At 45.3% G+C, this 23,278-nt stretch overlaps 1 protein-coding gene across 5 annotated transcripts in view; it reads left to right on the forward strand.

The window, feature by feature from the left end:
• Positions 1 to 23,278, forward strand: part of TECPR1 (tectonin beta-propeller repeat containing 1) — a 111,134-nt gene that overhangs the window by 33,071 nt on the left and 54,785 nt on the right. For all 5 annotated transcript variants that reach the window (XM_030211964.1, XM_030211966.1, XM_030211962.1 and 2 more), the window contains exons 5-11: positions 642 to 767; positions 2,764 to 2,938; positions 3,018 to 3,118; positions 10,585 to 10,686; positions 11,703 to 11,848; positions 17,839 to 18,344; positions 19,732 to 19,877. In XM_030211964.1, coding sequence (XP_030067824.1) covers positions 642 to 767; positions 2,764 to 2,938; positions 3,018 to 3,118; positions 10,585 to 10,686; positions 11,703 to 11,848; positions 17,839 to 18,344; positions 19,732 to 19,877 — 1,302 coding nt within the window. The remainder of the gene's footprint in view (positions 1 to 641; positions 768 to 2,763; positions 2,939 to 3,017; positions 3,119 to 10,584; positions 10,687 to 11,702; positions 11,849 to 17,838; positions 18,345 to 19,731; positions 19,878 to 23,278) is intronic.

Here is a 23,278-nt window from a genome sequence, read left to right on the forward strand (position 1 = left end):
CAAAGTATTAAATCAGATTTGTCAGCAGCTTTGGTCATAACTGTGTGGGAGAAAAGGGTCCAGTTACCCAGACACTGTTCTTGTTGCTAGAGCTGGCAGCACGTTACTTGTCTTGGGGTTCCTTTTACTAAGCGGCAGTAAGCCCAATGCAGGATTACCGCTCGCTATACAGGAAGTACTGCCAGGCTACCACAGCAGCCCAACAGCACTTCCCACCTCTAGTGCGCCGTCATTTCCGGCACTACAAAAATGTATTTATTTTTGTAGCACCGGAGTGTACCCGGCGGTAATCGGGCAATGCTGCACACTTCCCGGTTACTGCCGGGTTAATGCAGGACCCCCTTACCACCACCTCATGGGTGACGGTAAGAGCTCCCCCCTGAAATGGCCGGGTAGCAAGTGCTTTACTTGCAGCCCGGCCATTTCCTGTCGGAAAGCGAGACTTCCCTTTTACCAGCTGCGATAAAAAGGGGCCTTGGCGCATGTGTAAAACGCACGCCAGCGCCAGCCCCCTTTTGCCGCAGCATGGTAAAAGGGGCCCGTGATGACCTAGCAGCTCAAACCCAACAAAGTAAATAATGTAAAATACTTTTCTCCAGTAGTTTAAGAAAAAGTCACCCTTTCTGAACTGTTTCCTGTAGATTCCATCACCTAATGGCAGTATGCAACTGTTGGATCCCTTTAACGATATCGCAGTTGGTGGCTGGGAGGTGACCGATGAGCCTGTGGGTCGCTTGTCTGTATGGGCTATTTCTCTACAAGGAAAGGTACAGCTACCCTGCTGTTTTAGGTCAATATCAGACAAGACAAAGGGTGCATGCTGATACAGAACAGAAATAATGTACTGGGGGGTATTCCGAGAACTTTTTTTTTTTTGAAGTGTCTTAGAAAAATAAAGGCAATGGGCCCAATATTCAAAAATATTTAACCAGAAAATACTCCCTGGAACTCGAAGGGAGGGAGGAGGGGGGCCTTGGAACTCGGGAGAGAGGGAGAGAGGAGAGGGGCCTTGGATGGACCCTGAAACTCGGAGGGAGGGGGACGACCCTGGAATTCGGAGGGGGCAGGGGACGACGACCCTGGAACTCGGAGGGGGGACCCTGGAACTCGGAGGGAGGGGGGGCCTGAACTCGAAGGGAGGGAGGGAAAGAGAGATAGAGGGGAGGGAGGGGGGCCTGGAACTGGGAGGGACTGGAACTGGGAGGGAGGGAGGGACTGGAACTCGGAAGGAGGAGGGGCCTGGAACTTGGAGGGAGGGAGGGGGAGGGGGGAATGCACCACCTGTAAAAAAAAAAAAAAAAAAAAAAAAAAATTTCAGCACCCCTAGTCATTGTGAAAGGTTGGCTCCTATGCCCCTGGCCAAGTACTTTTGCTGTGATGGTTGAGCGGAATTGACAAGGGATGATAAAATTATGGGAGAAATCCCCAAATAGTTGTGAATGAAGGCTTGTGGCACCAGATCACAGCTCTGGTTCCAGTCGAACTGGAAGTATAAAGGAGCGGAAGGAACCTTCCAGGCAAAAAGAAGAAAAATTAGAAGGACTTTAATCTAATTGTAAGATTTATGCATTGCTTTTCTGGTCTATCACGGACCATCCAATGAGTTTTAATGAAATAAAAAAAAATAATTATCAAATGTATACTAAACACATAATACAAAATGCATGCAAAATTAAGCTGTCAAATACGTTGTACAAATCAGTAGCTTATAACCATACATAGTGCTTAAATGCTAATACAAAATGTATAATCAAAACATCCGATTGCCAAATAGCCTCCACCCACCACCACCACCAAGGTTGCTGAACAATCATTACTAATTAGCTAAGGGGGTCTTTTACTAAAGCTTAGCTCAAGTTATCTGCAGTAGGGACCATTTTATTCCTATGGACCCTGCTGCAGCTAACTCAAGCTTTAGTAGAAGACCCCCCCCCCCCAACCCTCCAACCAATTTGCTAACCTGTCTTATCAGCTTGTTATAAAAACCCCAAAGCAAATTCTCTAAATTTCTCTCTCCTCCCACTGAACTTAGGAGAAGCAAAACCAAACCCAGATTCATTGCTCCTTTGGGTAGCGTTCTGTCCAATGAGCATAAGGATGTCCTAGAGTGATGTCAGTGGGAGAGGGTGGAGCCCACAGGTCCAGTAGTGAGATGCCTTGGCTGGTAAAGGCTCCTGCTCTCCAGTGCAGCAGGTCAGTAGCTTAAGGTTGATAGGGAGGGGACGACAGCCAAACCTTTTTGCTCTTATACTGGGGCCTTGTGCACAACAATCTCCTTGCACTGTAAAATGAATAAATATACTGTCATAGAGACCCAATTCTGTAGCCCCCAAAACCCCACAGGGCCCCTTCTAAATTCTGTAGTAGTATATGAATGTGACTGTTGGGCAGACTGGATGGACAATCCAGGTCTTTATCTGCCGTCACTTACTATGTTACTATATGTCTTTTTTTTCCCTTTATCCCCCCCCAAGAAAAAAAATTGGATTGTAATTTAACTTTTCTCAATTGTAATGATGAGTCGCCATCAAAAGTAAAGTCTGTTTAACGAAGGAACTTTTGCTAGAAAAACGTTATTACTTTTTAATGTAATTATATAATGTAATAATTTAGTTTTTTCTATTCTAATGCAAATATTCAATACCCATGCATAAATAAACTGGAAAAGTGAAAGGGGAATGTTTTCTTTCTGTTTACTGCAAGTTGCCTTTTTTAATGGGTGATAACTGTTCTTGAACAAGCAGTCTTGTGTTTTTACTGCAGGTGTGGTACAGAGAAGAGGTTTCTCACGATAATCCTGAGGGCACCTCTTGGTCGGAGCTTGCAACCCCTGGTGAAGTTGTGCAGATCAGCTGTGGCCCCAACGATCTCTTGTGGGCTACTCTCTGGGAAGGGCAGACCATAGTGCGGGAGGGAATCAACAGAAATAACCCAAAAGGTGAAATGTTAGCACCTGCTTTGCACAATTTTGCTTTCTTGGTAACCTGTCTTAACCTGTCTTATACTGTTTCACTTAGGAAGTTCCTGGACAATTGTGGAACCCCCAACTTCTGAAAGTGGAATAATGCATGTCTCTGTTGGAACAAATGTGTTGTGGGCAGTTACAAAAGACAGAAAAGTAAGTGAACATTTCATTGTTTTCTATTTCTTACCAGTTTATATGTGCTAAGTGTGGCTTTGATATGAATTAAACTACATTGGATAGAACTCAGGGCAAGATGCACAAAAGTCCTCGTTAGAGCCGTTCCGTACCGAATTCCATAACAAATCGGTACGGAACGGCTATGCATGAAGGATAGGTAATGCAAATGAGCTGCTCGTTGCAGCTCACTTGCATTCTCTAACTCTTCGTTAAACCCTTCATTAAAACCGTCGATAATCGGCCCGTAAAGCATGCGCAGAGTAGCCAAGCGTTATGCTGGCTGCTCTGCGCATGCCAAAAATGTCAAAAACAAACACGTCCTTTATGGACGGCCTTGCCCTTCCCCCCCCCCCCCCCGGCCGAAGTCGCCGCTGCTCCCTGCTGCATTAAAATCGTGACTTTTTTTAGGCAGCCCCGGCCCTCGTCCCTCCCTCCCTTCCTTCCTCGCTTTCTCCTTTTTTAGAAAAAACAGCTCCCGCCATCCTCTGCCCCAGGGCCCGGCCCCGCCGCCCCCCCTGAGGTCGGTGCCACCGCTCCCCCCTCCACCGGGCAAGTGCAGCACCTCTCATCTCTGTGTGAAGGCGCTGCATGGGCAAGAACAGCTGATCGCCTCCTTTGACGTCCCTCCGTTCCTCCTGGGCCCGCCCTCAGGGGGGGGCAGCGGGGGCGGGGCACGGGGGCGAAAGATGGCGGGAGCTGTTTTTTCTAAAAAAGGAGAGAGAGGAAGGAAGGGAGGGGGGCCGGGGCTGCCTAAAAAAGTGACGATTTTAATGCCGCAGGGAGCAGCGGCGACCTTGGGCGGGGGGGGCAAGGCCGTCCATAAAGGACACTCCTGACGAGCATTTTGCCCCCTCCCGATTTTTTTCCCCACATTGTTTTGGAAGCCGGGCAGCCCCAATGAGAGGTACAGACCTCTCGTTAGCTTTCCCGGAGTTTTCCAGGGTTAGGGCAAGCGGAAAACCTTAGTGCATCTCATTTCAATAGGGTTTCTACACAATTTGCTCATCTGCATTCCGTTTTCGTTTGCTGCTACCGTCGTTGGAAATTGGGCTTTAGTACATGCCAGGGTTAAAAACTTGTTCGTTAAAGGCTCGTTTAGTTTAGTGCATCTTGCCCTCAGTGCTTGTTGCACTGGCCTAGTTTTTTTTCTCCTAGAACAGTGTTCCCAAACCTGGTCCTGGAGGCACCCTAGCCAGTCACATTTTCAGGATATTCACAGTGAATATGCATGAGAGAGATTTGCACGCATTGGAGACAGTGCATGCAAATCTCTCTCATGAATATATTCATTGTGGATATCCTGAAAATCTGACTGGTTGGGGTGCCTCCAGGACCAGGTTTGGGAACCACTGTCGTAGAATGAAAAAAAGCTGTATTGTACACCTGTTAGAAAATTCATAGATGTGAGGCCAAGATGGCAGCTGTGTGAGAGATGCCATTGGTTGAGCTCCAGTTTTAAGTCTTTGTTTTTTCCTATATCAGTATTTCCTTTATTCGAGTAAAGAAAATTCCATGGTTAAACAAATATTCCGACCCTTCCAACCTCTCTGGTTGTTTTTGTTCAAAGGGGAGGCCATGCACGTTGAAGCTCCTGATTCCCAGTTATTTCTTCTGTTATTCTTGTGACCTGCAAACGGAAGGGCAGACCCAGAATTTTTCCTGCTACTCCTGGTCCTATGCCTGTAGCCAGAGTAATGGATTCTTTCATTGTGCATTTATCGTCTAGTGCCAGGGATGGGTTGTTGGGAGTTGCAGAAGGTATGGAGGGAAATAACTGTCTGCCATTGGCTGGGACTTTTCATGTATTCACCAAGGAGCAAGCCTGCTTTGTCAAATCCCACCACATTGAGAGTAAGCAGCCTTGAGTGAATTCCTTCAAAAAGGCGGTAAATAAATCCTAATAAATAAATAAATGTCGAGGGAGCATCTAAGATGGATGCAGAAGACATGAAAGGTGTGGCCTGACACAACGCAGCAGAAGGATTTGGATTTAGCTCATATCTTGCTCAGTAGTTACATTCAGGTACATTTACAATCTAAGTTTGTAGCTGAGGCAAAGGTGGTGGTAGTGGGGGGGGGGGGGGGGGGGAGGTTAAGAGACTTGCCCAAGGTCACAAAAAGTGGTAGTGGGATTTGAACGTTGCTTCTCTGGTTCTCAGCCTGCCACTCTAACCAGAGCAGGAGCATAGTTACAATCGGGTGCAGCTTTTTCCCTAGGTGCCCCACTCTTCCCACACTCTGTGTGCAGGTCTGGCATCTCTACCATTCCTCCCTGTGCGGATCCAGTATCTGTCCCTCGTCCTTCAAACTTGTATGTTTATGCCAGCAGCAATAAAATTAGACTGCCTCTGGCCAGCCCAGAGGCCTTCCCTCTGCCTCAACCTCCCTTCTGTGATACAACTTTCTGTTGCCATGTGAGTGGAATTCGGCAGAAGGAAATACCCAAACTGGCCAGAGGCTGTTTGGCTTTGTTCCCAAATGTCTAGCCACCCACCTGTGGCTAATCCTGCGGACACTTAGAAGGTCTATCCCCAGCACAGCTCAGGTCCTCCTGCACCTGGGCATATGCTTTACACTAGCACCTTCCTCCCACCGACTGGCTCCCAACCGCCTCTATGCAAGTCTCCCACTCTCAAGGTATTCCCCAGTGATTTCTAGGTTACTGGGGCCACACTCCCAGTGGTCCCACAGTTCCTAGACCCAGTACACAAACCACCAGGATTTTTAGTCAGTCCAGACAAGCAGAGGCAATAAACTAAAGTAGGTTTATTGTCATGAAAAATTAGAACAGTGAAACAGAAAAGATGCAATCAGCAAACAATAACAGTTAACTGAGTATGGATCAATTATAAAACTATTTAAACATTTGTTCACTACCTGAATAGTGCCTGTAGAGTACAGGAAATATAGCTGCTCACAGGTTATAGAATATAAGTGCTTTTCTCATCCCTCCCAATCTGAGAGTGGAGAAAAATCTAGCATTTCCAGACTGGGCCAATCAGAGCTCAGAACTACATTTTTTAAAAGTAGCTGGCCACATTACTGCAAGTTACTTCTTCTCTGTGTGCTTTATAAAGAAGGAACAGCCATTTCTCTATAACAGCTTTAAACATAAACATACACCACCTGCTGGCCAGACTAGAAAAATACACTTTAAGAAATAATACAGTTTACAGGCTTAAAATCCACTGTTTTGTCACAGGCTTCATAGCTGCCGGTTAAAAAAAAAAACAAGCAAATTTGAAGGGCAAGGAACTGAAGAGATGCTGGACCCCAAGGCGTAGAGGTGGGGAAAGAGATGCTGGACCTGCGCGGGGTGGGGATAAGGAAAGAGATGTTGGACTTGTGGGGGGGGGGGGGTGGAGAACGAAATGCTGGATCCACAGAGGGGGGCAGAGCAGAAGGTGGGAGAGCGATGCGTAATGCCTATCCGGGTTAACTCTGGGACCACCCAAATGTCAGGTCTGGGTACGCTACTGCTCCGGAGTGCAGTACCACTGGGCACCTGAAGTCTGAGCTTTTCAACAGTGGGAAGATGAGGGAGTCACCTCTTTGAGCCAGTTGGTCTGTCTGGAAGTGCCAGGGCAACAAAGAACACAGGAAGCTTCCTGTGAGACGTAAGGATTTTAACATGAAGGAAATTTGGAAGGTGGTGGTAAGGTTTGTATTACTCCTTGTCTGGTCAGCTTGCATCTCTCTTTGGTGAAATATAGAAATGTTTTTATAATTTTTATGAGCCTTCCCAGCTGATGGTGATCCTCAGTAATAAGATAGTTTAGGAAGACCAAAGTATTCCATTTTCCCTTTTCGAATGTGTTTGCAGATGGAAATTGTTTTGTGCTTCAGTTACAGTTTGTTTCTTTTCCTTGCAAAGATTCCTCGTTACTCCTTGTTCTAAGTCTTGGATTCTCTATATTGAGGACTGTATGGTTGAGTTATTTTTATACATAATTATCTCATTTCGTTTTCCTAATCCTGTTCTCTGTTTTGGGATTGGGGTAGAGGGATTTATTTACAAGGTAAGATTTGCCTTTTTGCGGATGACACCAAGATTTCCAACAGAGTGGACACCCCGGAGGGTGTGGAAAACATGAAAAAAGATCTGAAGAAGCTAGAAGAATGGTCTAACGTTTGGCAATTAAAATTCAATGCGAAGAAATGCAAAGTGATGCACTTGGGGAGTAGAAATCCAAGGGAGACGTATGTGTTAGGCGGGGAGAGTCTGATAGGCACGGACGGGGAGAGGGATCTTGGGGTGATAGTATCTGAGGACCTGAAGGCGACGAAACAGTGCGACAAGGCGGTGGCAGTAGCTAGAAGATTGCTAGGCTGTATAGAGAGAGGAGTGACCAGCAGAAGAAAGGAGGTTTTAATGCCCCTGTATAAGACGTTGGTGAGGCCCCACCTGGAATATTGTGTTCAGTTTTGGAGGCCGTATCTTGCGAAGGATGTTTAAAAAAATGGAAGCGGTGCAAAGAAAAGCTACGAGGATGGTATGGGATTTACGTTCCAAGACGTATAAAGAAAGGCTTGCTGACCTGAACATGTACACCCTGGAGGAAAGGAGGAACAGGGTGATATGATACAGACGTTCAAATATTTGAAAGGTATAAATCCGCAAACGCACCTTTTCCGGAGATGGGAAGGCGGTAGAACGAGAGGACATGAAATGAGATTGAAGGGGGGGCAGACTCAGGAAAGATGTCAGGAAGTATTTTTTCACGGAGAGGGTGGTGGACGCTTGGAATGCCCTCCCGCGGGAGGTGGTGGAGATGAAAACGGTAACGGAGTTCAAACATGCGTGGGATATGCATAGAGGAATCCTGTGCAGAAGGAATGGATCCTCAGAAACTTAGCTGAAATTGGGTGGCGGAGCTGGTGGGGGGAAGAGGGGGTGGTGGTTGGGAGGCGAGGATAGGGGAGGGCAGACTTATACGGTCTGTACCAGAGCCGGTGATGGGAGGTGGGACTGGTGGTTGGGAGGCGAGAAATACTGCTGGGCAGACTTATATGGTCTGTGTCCTGAAAAGGACAGGTACAAATTCAAGGTAAGGTATACACATATGAGTTTGTCATGGGCAGACTGGATGGACCATGCAGGTCTTTATCTGCCGTCATCTACTATGTTACTATGTTATTTTCTGCTCAAATGTATTCTTGTAGTATATGTGAAATATGATTTTTTTAAAAATTAAGCAGTCTAGTGGGTGCACCTTCTTTTTATGCCTGTGTAGTTTTTATGAGAGCCATTTTCTGTGTGTGAAATGTGCTTTACATTTGAAAAAAAAACAAAAACCTGTTTAAAATTACCCCCAATGAGGACTCTTTCCAAAATCCATTTACCTGGCTAGATCCCTGCAGCTAAAAGTGTGCACTTTGAATGAATGTCTAGTCTTGTTTTGTTCCAAGAAGCTTGGCCTAAACCAGTGATGGCGAACCTGTGGCATGCGTGTCAGAGAGGGCATGCAGAGCCCTCTCTGTTGGCACGTGCGCCATCGCCTCAGCCAGTTCCAGCCTCCCTCTGAATAAAAGTCATATCTGCTTGGGGTTAAGGCGGCGTCGGCAGCGGCGGCAGTGAAAAGCGCTGGCTCGGTGCACCTTGAGCCTTCCCTTCTGTCTCTCAAGCTGTGGTCCCGCCCTCATTTCCTGTTTCCGCAAGGGCGGGACCAGAGCTTGAGAGACAGAAGGGAAGGCTGAAAGCGCGCCAAGCCAGCACGCTTTTCACTGCCGACGCCGCCTTAACCCCCACCAGGTATGACATTTACATTTCGGAGGGGGGGCCCTGGTGCTCGGAGGGAGGGAGGGTGGGCAGGCGGCCTTGTGCTGGGAGGGAGGGCAGGCAGGCGGCCTTGTGCTCGGAGGCCGGCCGGCCTGCCTGCCTGCCTGCCTGGTGTTCGAAGGGCCTGCGGCCTGCCTGGTGCTCGGAGGGCCTGCCTGGTGCTGGGAGGGAGGGATGCACGGATGCCTGGTGCTGGGATGCACGGATGCCTGGTGCTGGGAGGGAGAGAGGCCTGGTGCTGGGAGGGAGGGAGGCCTGATGCCTGGTGCTCGGAGGGAGGGAGGGTGGGCAGGCGGCCTTGTGCTGGGAGGGAGGGCAGGCAGGCGGCCTTGTGCTCGGAGGGCGGCCGGCCGGCCGGCCTGCCTGGTGTTCGGAGGGCCTGCGGCCTGCTTGGTGCTCGGTGGACCTGCCTGGTGCTGGGAGGGAGGGATGCACGGATGCCTGGTGCTGGGATGCACGGATGCCTGGTGCTGGGAGGGAGAGAGGCCTGGTGCTGGGAGGGAGGGAGGCCTGCCTGGTGCTGGGAGGGAGGGAGGGCAGCAGCCCCAACGAGAAAAACCTAACGGGAGGTGCAGACCTCCCGTTAGGTTTTCCACGGTGACTTCCTCGGAAAACGGTAGTGCATCGGATTAGTATTTTAATACTAATTTGCTCATTTGAATACCATTTTCGTTGGCTGCTACTGTGACAGGAAAATGCCCTTTTGTGCATGTCCCCAGTTTACTACTTGCTTTCTAAACTGGCTAGAACAAGTTTAAAACTCACATTGCTGTTATTCAGGTTAAATTGCCCTGTTGGCACTTTGCAATAAATAATTAGATTTTGGGTTGCTGTTTGGGCACTCGGTTTCTGAAAGGTTCGCCATCACTGGCCTAGACAATTGCCTACTCTGGCATAATGGTTAAGCCTGAGGCTGAGTGTGTCCCTAGGGGACTGGCTCTTCTACAAAGTATACACATCTAAATTCTAGGTTTGTGGGAGGGTGAATATTCTGGCACTGAGTGTGAATTTGGAATCCGAGTTCTTCACTCCCTTGCTGGCTGCTTCTATACCTCAGAAGAAGAATGCATATGACCAGTTTTCTGATTACTGACCCAGCTTGCAGTGTATTTTGATTTTAAAGCTTCTCTTCTCCTATCCCTGGTTTACACCATTCATTGTAAAACCAAAAAGGTTTCTTCTTTTAGTGTAGTTTGCCCTTATACACACTGGATGACATGAACAATCGCAATAACAATTTTGGAAATACTTTTTATCTTTATTCTTTTTTGTGTGTTGCAGTGCCAAGATGAACTCCAATCTGATCTGGGCGTAACAGTATTTGTGGCTCTTAGTGGTCCTTAATAAGTCTAATTCTAACCCATAATTTGTTCCATCAATGTCCACCGGTGTCATTCCTTTAGGTGGCCAGTAGAAGTGCTAGAGAGTAGCACTTTTACCTCTTGCCTCACTGGGGATTCAGGCCTGTCATCTCATTATAAAATCTGGTCAGTGTACTAGGGATCTGTTTTCTCTCCCCTTGGCTCTATTTCCAATTCACTAAACTCACGTTGATAGTTGAGAGGAGTGTCTACCATTAACTTGATTAAGATGCTTTTTTCTCCCAGATGTTTAGTATGTGTTGGAGAAAAATATAAACTTTCTTTCTGTTCTTTTTCAACAGGTGTGGTTTAGAAGAGGCGTGAACTCATATAACCCATGTGGTACCGGCTGGATTGAGATGGTAGGAGAAATGATGATGGTTGATGTTGGTTTAAATGACCAGGTAACACAACTCAATTAAACTTTTTAACAATGTATATATGTGCAATCTGTTTTCAACATGAAAAGCTGTTCGCTAGACACAAATAATGTCTTGAATATACAAAACTGAAAATACATTTCTTTATGGTTAAATATTTTTATTCATCAAAAGATTAGCAACAGCAGGTCTTCAAAAGTGACCAAGAAACAAATACAATAATGCATGTGATGCTCAACATAAAACAATGCAGTCTGAACTGTTTGAAAAATTGCAGTTCTCTCCCTTGACCCCCTCCCCCGACCCCTCCTCCACTACCCATATACAGTAAACTATCAGTGAGCAATTCCAATCCACCAAAGAACCTCCCTCTCCCCCTACTACAAATTATCATCAGGAGAATAGGTTCTTATTCCTCCTGGTAATGAAGAGAAAAACTCAAGGGAAATCCTGAGATCTATTAAAGATACGATTTGTTTAGCTCAGAACTTCGAGCCCTAGGAGGCAAGAGGTTAATATAGTCCAACCAGACAGACAAAAATAATTTTCTTCTCTTAAAAGGAGTAATTAGCTCTATGTAGCTCCATCAACATTACAGTATGCAATTGAGCCCTCCAGAGACCAAAACAAGGATGGCTTAGGTCCAACCCATGCTTGAAAGATACATCCCCCCCCCCCCCCCCCACAATGCATTCCTTGCATATCAACAATCGTTTACCTGCTCTCTCAGACCAAATTCCCCACTCTGGTCCAGAAGACTGCCTACAAGGGAGCAGGGTAATAGTTGTCTTACCACACTTGAGCGAAAGCTTAAAAGTTGCTTCCAAAAAATCCAAATAGAGGGACAGCTGCGCATAGCATGAAAAAAAGGAGGCCCGTGGACTTTGACATTTAGGACAGGTAGGGGTAACCAAAAGATCCATGTGACTCACCTGGATGACACGTAACCCCGAAGAGGCACCCAAACTTGACACACTCTCTCAGTGCAGCTGAATAGACAACGTTGCCCCTAAAGATATCCGCTCTGCCTTCTTTTTCAGGTCTGGGGAATTGGATGTGATGATCGAGCTGTGTACGTTCGCCAAGGTGTCACTCCAAGTGAACTCAGTGGGAAAACTTGGAAGGCAATCGTTGTAAGCCGAGAGAATGACAGGTCTCACACAGGGAGCTCTAGCAGCCTTCACAGGTAACTGGTACAAGAAGAAGGAGATTGACACCTTGGAAATGAGCAGTTCACTGTGCTGTGTAGTCCACCTTTCATTTCTATTCATTGGGTAGCAAGACATCATTAACGGCAGTCTGTGTTCAAGTTGCAAAAATTAGACGGGTAAATGATCAAGAATCAGACTTCATGTCTTCCGTAAAATAGAAAACTACAGAAAAGCGAGCAATCGTTTTATACCTCCGTTGATTTAATTTACTGGTCCCATTTTAGAGAATCTCGTTTTTCCTTCTCATCTCCCTGGGGTTCAGATCCTCGTTTCAGCCCATGCCATCTGATCTTTCCAGTCTGCCACCCTTTTCCACGGTTCCTCAGCACTTATGTGCCACTGGTTCCTCTTTTGGCACTGAAATTGCCAGTATTACTACTACTACTACTACTACTACTTAACATTTCTAGAGCGCTACTAGGGTTACGCAGCGCTGTACAAATTAACAATTAAGGACGGTCCCTGCTCGGAAGAGCTTACAATCTAAAGGACGAAATGTCAAGTTGGGGTAGTTAAGCTTTCCTGAGAAGAGGTGTAGTGATTAGGTGCCGAAGGCAACATTGAAGAGGTGGGCTTTGAGCATTGATTTGAAGATGGGTAAGGAGGGGGCACGGCGTATAGGCTCAGGGAGTTTGTTCCCGGCATGGGGTGAGGCGAGACAGAAGGGGCGGAGCCTGGAGTTGGAGGTGGTGGAGAAGGGTACTGAAAGGAGGGATTTGTCTTGAGAGCGGAGGTTACGGGTAGGGACGTAAGGGGAGATGAGGGTAGAGAGGTACGGAGGGGCCGCAGATCGAGTGCATTTGTAGGTGAGTAAGAGAAGCTTGAACTGTATTATGCTCTCTCTGTCCAGTTTTGCTGGCTGGTTGCTTTGGGCGGGGGGCAAGGCTGTCTGTTAAGAATTTCTGTATCCCTTGTTTCTGTCAGCCTCAGAAGTTGAATGTTTTATTTAAATTTATATTCCACCCTAGCAAAACATCATTCGGGCAAATTTACAATTTCACATTCACAGTTCAATAGAAATGTCAACAACATAAGTACAACAAAAAGGGGCACCCAGTCATAGTAGCCCTGACAAAACAGCCTTGTAACAAAATAACCCTTGACATTTCACACCATAACAAAACAGCCCCCTAAGAAAAAATAACACATCACAAAAAATATAATAAACTACAACTGAAATCTTCACTGATAAAGACTCCTACCAGCATTCAATTGCATAAAGCATATATAAATAAACAAAATTCTATAGCTACAAACTGGTATTCATGATCTGTTCTGCTATTTAAAGAAATTATTCTTACATCAACATGCTAATTAAAAAAACCCCAAAACAATATTGTCATCATTTTCATAGTCTTTACCAACCTTATCCTGTTTGGCAAGGTAAGATTATTAGGAAAAAAAATGCAGTCCCATATTCAGGGCAGCCTGATCGGGCCCGTTTGTCGGGGTGGGGGGGGGGGGGCTAACTTGTCAAGGGTTATATTGAACTTGTCAAGGGTTATATTGTGGACAGGCCGTTTTGACAGTGGCTGTTATGTCGGGAGCTTTTTTTGTTTGGAGCCTTTTGTCGGGGCTATGTTGACCGGGTACCAACAAAAAGATATTTGTGCCTACCGGACACTAAAAACTGAGAACCTAGCCCAATCCATCAATGCACAACCCAACTTGAATGCATTAGCAAATACAAAGTTTTCAACAGCTTCCAAAATTGAGTATAATTCACTGCCAGACATGAGCCCTCAGAAAAAAAGTGTTTCAGAGCAGTGGGCCAGCAGATAAGACCTTCGTTGCCTGCTTGCTGGAAGATCTCACACCATTTAGACCACAGACTACCATTAAGTGTGTTCCACTGGAGCGTAGAGGCCTTGAGGGTACGTAGAACTTTGACATGTCACTCAAATACACAGGCGTTTCCCTATCTAAAGATTAGAATATGCTCAGAACCTAAGGCCGGCGTTAGAGCCGATTAGCGCTGGACTAGCGCCGGTGTTAACCTGCACAGAATGCTCAGAATGCTTTAGCGCAGGAAACAATGTGCACGCCAAAGATGGCTGCAAATTGTATTTAAGTGTAGTCAAACTGATGTTAATGAGGTCATTTTTTTTTGTTACATTTGTACCCCACACTTTCCCACTCATGGCAGGCTCAATGCGGCTTACATGGGGCAATGGAGGGTTAAGTGACTTGCCCAGAGTCACAAGGAGCTGCCTGTGCCTGAAGTGGGAATCGAACTCAGTTCCTCAGGACCAAAGTCCACCACCCTAACCACTAGGCCACTCCTCCACTGTTGCTACTATTTGAGATTCTACATGGAATGTTGCTATTCCACTAGCAACATTCCATGTAGAAGTCGGCCCTTGCAGATCACCAATGTGGCCGCGCAGGCTTCTGCTTCTGTGAGTCTGACGTCCTGCACGTCACAGAAACAGAAACCTGCGCAGCCTTCTACATGGAATGTTGCTAGTGGAATAGCAACATTCCATGTAGATTCTCCAATAGTAGCAACAGTGGAGGAGTGGCCTAGTGGTTAGGGTGGTGGCCACTCAGGCCGCGCAGGCTTCTGCTTCTGTGAGAAACAGAAGCCTGTGCAGCCTTCTTCATGGAATGTTGCTAGCAACATTCCATGTAGAATCTCCAATAGTATCTATTTTATTTTTGTTACATTTGTACCCTGCGCTTTCCCACTCATGGCAGGCTCAGTGCGGCTTACATGGGGCAATGGAGGGTTAAGTGACTTGCCCAGAGTCACAAGGAGCTGCCTGTGCCTGAAGTGGGAATCGAACTCAGTTCCTCAGGACCAAAGTCCACCACCCTAACCACTAGGCCACTCCTCCATGCCGTCCCAATTCTAGAAACCTACCACCATCGAGGGGTTTGAAGAGAGCATTTCTTATGATTTTCTGTTTAAAATCTGTCCATTTTTTTTTTTTTGAAGCAGAAGGAAGCCAGTAAACCCTTGAAGAACCGGTACCGAGAAATTAATGTGTGCAAATCTGAGCAAACCTGAAAGTGAAAGCACACATTTCTGTCTGTTTTCTGTGCTTAAATATAAGCCTTCTGAGTAAAAAGGAAAAAAAAAACCCCAAAGAATTGAAAGCATATATTTAAAGGTGCAGAAGAGTAGCACTGATGTGTGTTTCACTTCAGGGTTTGCCTGGTCATGTGCACAAGAGCTGCGCTTACGGTGAAACTCTTATGTGCATGTGCCAAGCACATTCCTCCCCTTTACCTTCGATTTCACAGCACACATAATTTAAATGTCATTAGCTTTGAGCATTGTCCCCTAGACTTTAAACTTTAGCCTTTGCAACACCAGCAACCAGTTCAAGCTTTTAGCTCTCTTGTAATTCTTGCTTGCATACTGACCCCAATCAAAAGGAGTAAATCATCTGAGAAGATTGAGGCAGGCTAGTGAAAACCAAAGCACAACATGTTACAGTAACTGATGTCCACCAAGGGTGACGTTAAAAAAAAACAAAACAAAAAAACATTCCGCATCTGCGTTGCCCCCCCCCCCCCTCCATAAACTGAGCTCACAATCCCTGGTGTCAAGGGGCACACCCTTCCCTCTCTCAAAACTTAAAAAAAAAAGCCCATTCCTTTGTGTCTAGTCTCTGCCCAACTACCAAATATGAGAAAAATTCCTTTATATGGCTGACTGACCCTGCACAGTGCATCCCAGCGCTGCGTACGCCTTGTAGCGCTATAGAAATGCTAAATAGTAGTAGTAATTTACCGCGTGGGGTTGGGCACCTCCATTTTCCAAGATGGCGGTTTACAATTAAAATAACTTTGGTAGCAGTGTAAAAAGAACTACAATGTTAACAGAACAGAAATAGAAAAGGTTGACAGCCAAAGCAATCGTAAGAGAATAAAATACAAACACGGACCCATAAAACCAGAAACGATAAGAAACATTAAAACTTGTTAGTTTGGCCAACCCCACCCAATTCCCTCAGGAGATGCTTGAGTCAAAAGATGGATGGTCAGCGCGAGTCGAAGGCCATGGTCTCCTTTTTTTGCATTGTGGCAGCATACCTCATGTCCTTATATGCGTTCATTTGAATACAATGTGCGGCCGTATATGCTGTGTGAGTTAAACCCATGCTCAACCCTGTTAACTGCATTGCTCAGCCAGTAACGTGCACATGTGCCCCGCAGTAACCACATGACTGAGCTCACAGTAGTTTTCTGCTTCAGCCCCTAAGTGCCTGCGTAGGGCCCAAATATTTAGGAGGGGCTTTTACAGATTTGTTGGTTCAGTGGTTCACAAAGCAGATTTTTGCTCTGATAAATCAGCTGGGGGCAGAAAGGAGCTTTGGGGCGGGAAAGAACCAAAGATTAGTCTCTCTTTTTTTTTTTTTTCCATGTCCCACACATTAATCTTCAGTCAGAGCAAGCAAGATTTCTGGCGCCCCTTTGCAACAGGATGCAATTCCAGGCTTTTTGCATTTTAAGTTCTTGTCTGGGTTGCAGCAACATATGACACTTATCAAATGCTTCACTTCTGATGTTCAGGGGCAATCTCAAGGCAAAAGCCCGGCACCAGAAGTCAAGTGTTTAGTAAAGGCTGCTGCAACTGGGGGAATGGGGAAAGGAACTTAAACATCGTTTCCGGCCCATTACAAAGGAGGAGAGGAGGCCAATATGCTTCTTTGCCTAGGGTCCAGCAAAGGTTAATCCGGCCCTGAATGTCTACTATATTGATTTATCTAGAGCAATTAGGGGATCATAATAACTCAATTGACGTATGCATCAAAACACATTTATTTGTGTGTAGAGGAAAGGCCTCAAGAAGCCCCCGGCTATGTATTTCTATAGCTCACGGAGGCTGGGCTGCTTCATCGTCGGCCCAAACCTCTGGACTGTAATTTTTTCTTTTTTATGTATAGTTTCACCAGAACTGCACAAAATATTCAGTAAACGCTTGGATTTTAAAGCTACTTAGCCTTTTTTGGATCATGTCCTTCATATAACGAATCTTTCTCAACGCTGATTGCGACCACGGCCAACGGTGGCCAACGTTTCGTCACCTGCCTCAGGGTCCTGTGGTCTGCGTTGATCTCCGTTCAGAAACATTTCAAACTTCAGCGGACCGAAAAAATTACAGTCCAGAGTTTTGGGCCGATGATGAAGCAGGCCCAGCCTCCGTGAGCTATAGAAATGCATAGCCAGGGGCTTCATGAGGCCTTTCCTCTACACAGAAATAATGTGTTTTGATGTATAAGTCAATTGAGTTATTATGATCCCCTAATTGCTCTAGATAGTTGGATATAATATATAAGGGGACGACCTTCATATATATATGATTAGTTGAATTACTATATTGATTTAACATCTACAAGAGACGGAGAACATCTTAACCTTTTCAATAGGCATTTATTTATTTATTTAGATTTTTGCTCACACCTTTTTCAGTAGTAGCTCAAGGTGAGTTACATTCAGGCATAGTTTGTGGAAAGATGATTTTTACCTGATCTTTCCCTGAAAGAACAGAGTTTAATTTTACTCCCAAATCTCATACCACTGAAGACAGTCCTTGCCAATTGACACCCACACCAACCCAGCAGGCTGTTGCCTCTGTCCCACCCATAAAATTTCAGTAGACCGTATTCAAGACTAGCTCGTTTCTTGTGGTCCACCTGTTCACCAGTTATAAACAGGTTTAGTCAAATGATGACTTAGATCTGCTCTCACTTTACTTCCTGTGAAGGAGCATGAGGCTGCACAAGGTTCAGAACTTGTGTGGTTGGATTTACGAATCTTGGCAGACTTATAGGGAGTTTTCTGTCTTTGAGTGTAATGTGCATGCACCATATCTGTTCTGTAAGCCAGGAAGATATACCAGCCACAAATGTCAGATAAACAAACTTTAAACCTATTTTAGCAGGTGGACACGTGATAGTGTAGGTCTGTGTTAGGAAAATAGTATGATGAAATGTGTAACTGTGTGTCTTTATAGTGCTGGCTGCTTCTTTGGTGATGAAGTCAAGGAAGAAGTGGACTCATCAGTGCTAACTGATGGAGACTGTTTGTGCGATGCTGAAAGACCGCTTGAACCTCCCCATGCACCAGAAACCCAAAGCAGCTGTAACAGCAAAGATGCGATGGGCATTCAAGTTGTGGAATCATGTCCCGGTGTAATCCAGAATCTCCAAGAACAAACAGATCCAGCTTCAGACCATGATGGAGAGGCTGTGATTAAAAGACCGGACCACTCTCAGGGCGTGGTTTCCAAGCCTGCAGTACTCCAATGGACAAATATTGACTTGGTGGAAACTCGTGACAGTGCAGCTACGTCTTCCCATTATTTCAGCGAGACATCCAGTCTTTCTTCGCTGGGAATGTGTTCTGTCAAAGCCGATGAGCCATATGGAGCTGACGGACCACCGCTGTGGATCTGGGTGTCTGGAGGGGGCTGCCTCATAGAGCCTCACAGTCCATTGAAGTGGTTCATTGTTTCCTTAGGTATCATCTCATATTTTACAAAAACACCTCAACAAACCAAAAATGTATAAAAAACATATAAGGAAGCAGAAAACACTATCTTATAGTACTTTACTTTAAAAGTTACTTTTATAATTATGCATCCACGTGGCTCACAGCAGCTCCTGAGTCCCCACCCCTGTCAAGCAGTGAATTTGCCTGTTTTGCCTTTGCAGAGCATGGGGCAAATTTTAGAAAACTTAAGTGTTGTTTACACATGTAAAAATCATAATTATATGTGTAAATCAGCGTGCACATGTAATTATGCTACTCATGCATATATACCACAGCACATAGATTTGAAGAAGGCATGCTCTGGGCATGAACTTAAATGGTCCTTCAAACATTTTGGGTATTCCTTATTTGAGAACAGCAGTACTCCTAAAACCCAACAAATTTCCCCATCATTTACACACACTTCAAGTTATATACCTCAACCTCTTGTTTGGGGGACTATTAGGGGACGGAAATTTACATAAGTACATAAGCATTGCCATACTGGGAAAAACCAAAGGTCCATCAAGCCCAGCATCCTGTTTCCAACAGTGGCCAATCCAGGTCACAAATACCTGGCAAGATCCCAAAAAAGTACAAAACATGTTATGCTGCTTATCTCAGAAATAGTGGATTTTTCCCAAGTCCATTTAATAACGGTCTATGGACTTTTCCTTTAGGAAGCCGTCCAAACCTTTTTTAAACTCCGCTAAGCTAACCGCCTTTACCACATTCTCTGGCAATGAATTTCAGAGTTTAATTACAGGTTGAGTGAAGAAAACGTGTCTCTGATTCGTTTTAAATTTACTACATTGTAGCTTCATCGCATGCCCCCTAGTCCTAGTATTTTTGGAAAGTGTAAACATACGCTTCACATCTATCCGTTCAACTCCACTCATTATTTTATAGACCTCTATCATATCTCCCCTCAGCCACCTTTTCTCCAAGCTGAAGAGCCCTAGCCGCTTTAGCCTTTCCTCATAGGGAAGTCGTCCCATCCCCTTTATCATTTTCGTCACCCTTCTCTGCACCTTTTCTAATTCCACTATATCGTTTTTGAGATGTGGCGACCAGAAATGAACACAATATCCGAGTTGCGGTCGTACCATGGAGCGATACAAAGGCATTATAACATCCTCATTTTTGTTTTCCATTCCTTTCCTAATAATACCTAACATTCTATTTGCTTTCTTAGCCGCAGCAGCAGTGAGAATAACAGCAAAGGCATTAAACACATTTTAGGACTGCATTATAAAAGTAATGTAAGGCTGCCAGGGGAGAGAACATACATTACTAAGTGGTTTTTACTTTATCTGCCTCTCATTTATTTATTTATTTATTTATTTATGTATTTCTTTCTTTTATTCTGCTTCAGACCTCACCTCTTCTGTACAGTTCCTTTCTCTTTCCATCACACCAGCTCAGACAGCAGCCTGGCGCAAACAGATTTTCCAACAACTCGGTGAACGCTCCAGGAGGGAATTGGAAAGTTTTCGGCATTATGAGCAAGCTGTCGAGCAGGTATTGTGAACAAGGGCGGTTTCAGCTAATGAGTATTCAGGCACTCCCCCGCATGTAAGCAGTGGCGTAGCTACGTGGGGCCAGGGGGGCCTGGGCCCCATGTAGATTTGGCCCTGGACCCCCCTGCCAACAACCCTCCCGCCGTCACCTGACGTCGGACGTCAGACTCAGAAGGAAACCTTTTGTGAGAAGAAGAGGACCTCGGCTGGCGGGGGGTTGGGGTCCCCCACCAGAAAAGGTAGGCAATGGTAGGTTGGTGGCGGGAGGGGGGTTGAGAGGGTCGTCTGCAGGGGGAGGGGCAAAGTTGGTGGCGGCAATGGCGGGGAGGGGGCTAAAATGAGCCCCCTCACCTTGGGCTCTGGACCCCCCCCCCCCCGCCGAAGTCTGGCTACGCCCCTGATGTAGTGGATGCACCCTTTTGAAGAAGGAGGAGAGGGGCACAATTTCTACCTCAGGCATGGCTTATCCTTGGAGAGGTCTCCCCTTGTCCCTGCTTCCATGCCTGCTGAGACAAACTCCCATCCTAAGCCAGTATTTTCCTACTAGCTACCCGACTGGAAAAACTATGAAGTGTGTGTATGTGCGTGCCGTGGGAATGGGGTGGAAATCTGCATGAAAGTGCTTGGTAAACAGTGGTGGGGATGGGGTGTATTTCATGCCTGGGGGGGATGCCAGCCCTTAAAATAGGAGAATTCTGCAGATTTTATTTGTAATTTTTTGTGTGTGTGTGTGCAGAATTTTCAATTTTTTTGTGCAGGGTTCCTCTTGGAGTAATGAAATAAAGTAGATGCCTAGTTTCTTGTATAAAATATGCTCTACCAGGTGCTCCGTTATAGAATTGCTCTTTAAGGGGCCCTTTTAGTAAGCAGCGTAAACGTCTACAGGCGCCCAATGCATGCCAAAATGGGAGTTAATGCCCGGCTACCGTGTAGCTCTTGGCGGTAATTTCATTTTTGTTGCGCATCTGAAAAATATTTTTTTTATTTTCAGGCGTGTGCATAACGGATGTGAGCCAAGTGGCGTTTGACGCACGTAGGTCATTACCGCCTGGTTACTGCATGAGTCTTTTCCGCTAGGTCATTGGCTGGCGGTAAGGTCTCCGACCCAAAATGGAAGCGCGGCAATTTTCATTTTGCCGCACGTCCATTTTTGGCAAAAATTTTAAAAAAAGGCCTTTTTACAGGCGCGCTAAAAAATGGATCGGCGCGTGCCCAAAACCCACGCCTTCACTACTGCAAGCCATTTTTCAGCATGCCTTTGTAAAAGGACTCAGTCTATACTTTTACCTCTGTACGTGATTATTGGTGTAATGTGTTATAGGTGCATGTTCTGAATTGTTCCCCCATCCCCCACTGCCGATATATCTTCCTTGCTTTTTCCTCCCTTACAAACTATGCAGTCCAAAAACACCTGTACTGCAGGGTGGGCAGTTTTCAAACAACTGAGTTATGCAGGGAAACACTTTGAAATTTCTCTCATACTAATCGTTTTGAAGTTGTTAAAGGGACAGGTAGGATCAGATTAGCTCTTCTATCTCCAGGGTTGGCTGGGGATGCTGCAGAGGAAGTGTTTAGTCTTGGTGGTGGAAATTGTCATCATTTAAAAGTGACACCTGATGGCCAAATCTGGATACTAGGATGCAGAAGGAATCCTGATTTATGGCTACTAGTCTCAGGACCCTGCTGCAATAATCAGACTTGGGAAGACTGGGAAAATCCCCAAGTAGCTGTGAATGAAGCTTTGTGGCATGAGTGGAGGAGTGGCCTAGTGGTTAGGGTGGTGGACTTTGGTCCTGAGGAACTGAGTTTGATTCCCACTTCAGGCACAGGCAGCTCCTTGTGACTCTGGGCAAGTCACTTAACACTCCATTGCCCCATGTAAGCTGCATTGAGCCTGCCATGAGTGGGAAAGCGCAGGGTACAAATGTAACAAAAATAAAATAGATACTATTGGAGATTCTACATGGAATGTTGCTACTATTGGGAGATTCTACATGGAATGTTGCTACTATTGCAGATTCTACATGTTAAGTAGAGGAGTGTGGTAGCCGTGTTAGTCCACTCTTAAGGTTATCAATAGAAATCAAACAAAATAAAACATGGAAAAAAAAATAAGATGATACCTTTTTTATTGGACATAACTTTTTATTGGACATTTGCTTATTTCCGATCTGAGGAAGAAGGGCAACCTTCGAAAGCTAATCAAGGAATGTATTAAGTTATGTCCAATAAAAAAGGTATCATCTTATTTTCTTTTCCATGTTTTATTTTGTTTGATTTCTATAGATTCTACATGGAATGTTGCTATTCCACTAGCAACATTCCATGTAGAAGGCTGCGCAGGCTTCTGTTTCTGTGAGTCTGACGTCCTGCGCGGCCACATTGGTGATCTGCAAGGGCCGACTTCTACATGGAATGTTGGAATAGCAATATTCCATGTAGAATCTCAAATAGTAGCAACAGTGGAGGAGTGGCCTAGTGGTTAGGGTGGTGGACTTTGGTCCTGAGGAACTGAGTTCGATTCCCACTTCAGGCACAGGCAGCTCCTTGTGACTCTGGGCAAGTCACTTAACCCTCCATTGCCCCATGTAAGCCGCATTGAGCCTGCCATGAGTGGGAAAGTGCGGGGTACAAATGTAACAAAAATAAAATAAATCTCAGCACTGGGTTCCAATTGAGCCACAAGAGAAAGGAGAATGCAGTAACCACCAGCCCAAATAAAATAATTAAAAAAAACCAACGCAAAAAAAAACCCAACAACCAACTAACACATTCAGCTTCTCCACACGCTTAAAAGTTAATACAGACAGGAATTATTTCTCTGAAGCTGCACAGACCTGCAGGTTTTTTTTTTTTTTGCGTTTTTTTTATTTATCATTTTACTTAATTACATTCACCTTTAGCACATAAATGTAAGGAAATACAGAAATTAATATAAAAAGGAAAACATTTTCTCTCAACAATATATATTTACATAATTGTCCACAATTGGAAGATCCAAGATCAGGAAAACAATCTTAAAGAAAATAAGAAAAACTCAAAATGGTTAATCTTACACTTCACATTTTCTGAGGGAGGAAGGTTAATCGGTTATTGCAGCCGGTACAGTGGTAACTGAAGGAAGTTGCTGCAGAGGATTCTTCATCTGTTTCCACAAACTCTTATAATTTCTTAGGTTCAAACAAATAAGTAATAAGGAAATAAAACAATTACAAGGGAATTGCGCTAGGAAAGTCCCACCTGGGGCAATGATTCCTGGCTTAAAAGCCAAGACTTCACACCTCCCAGTCTGCGATTCCCTTGATGTGTCAGGAAATAGATGCATCTTTGAACCCAAAAAACTATCAACCATGTATTGGAAATACAATTTCAAAACATTGTTCCTATCTAAATCAAAGACGA

Source organism: Microcaecilia unicolor, chromosome 8, assembly GCF_901765095.1.
Source record: "Microcaecilia unicolor chromosome 8, aMicUni1.1, whole genome shotgun sequence".
NCBI classification, from domain to species: domain Eukaryota; kingdom Metazoa; phylum Chordata; class Amphibia; order Gymnophiona; family Siphonopidae; genus Microcaecilia; species Microcaecilia unicolor.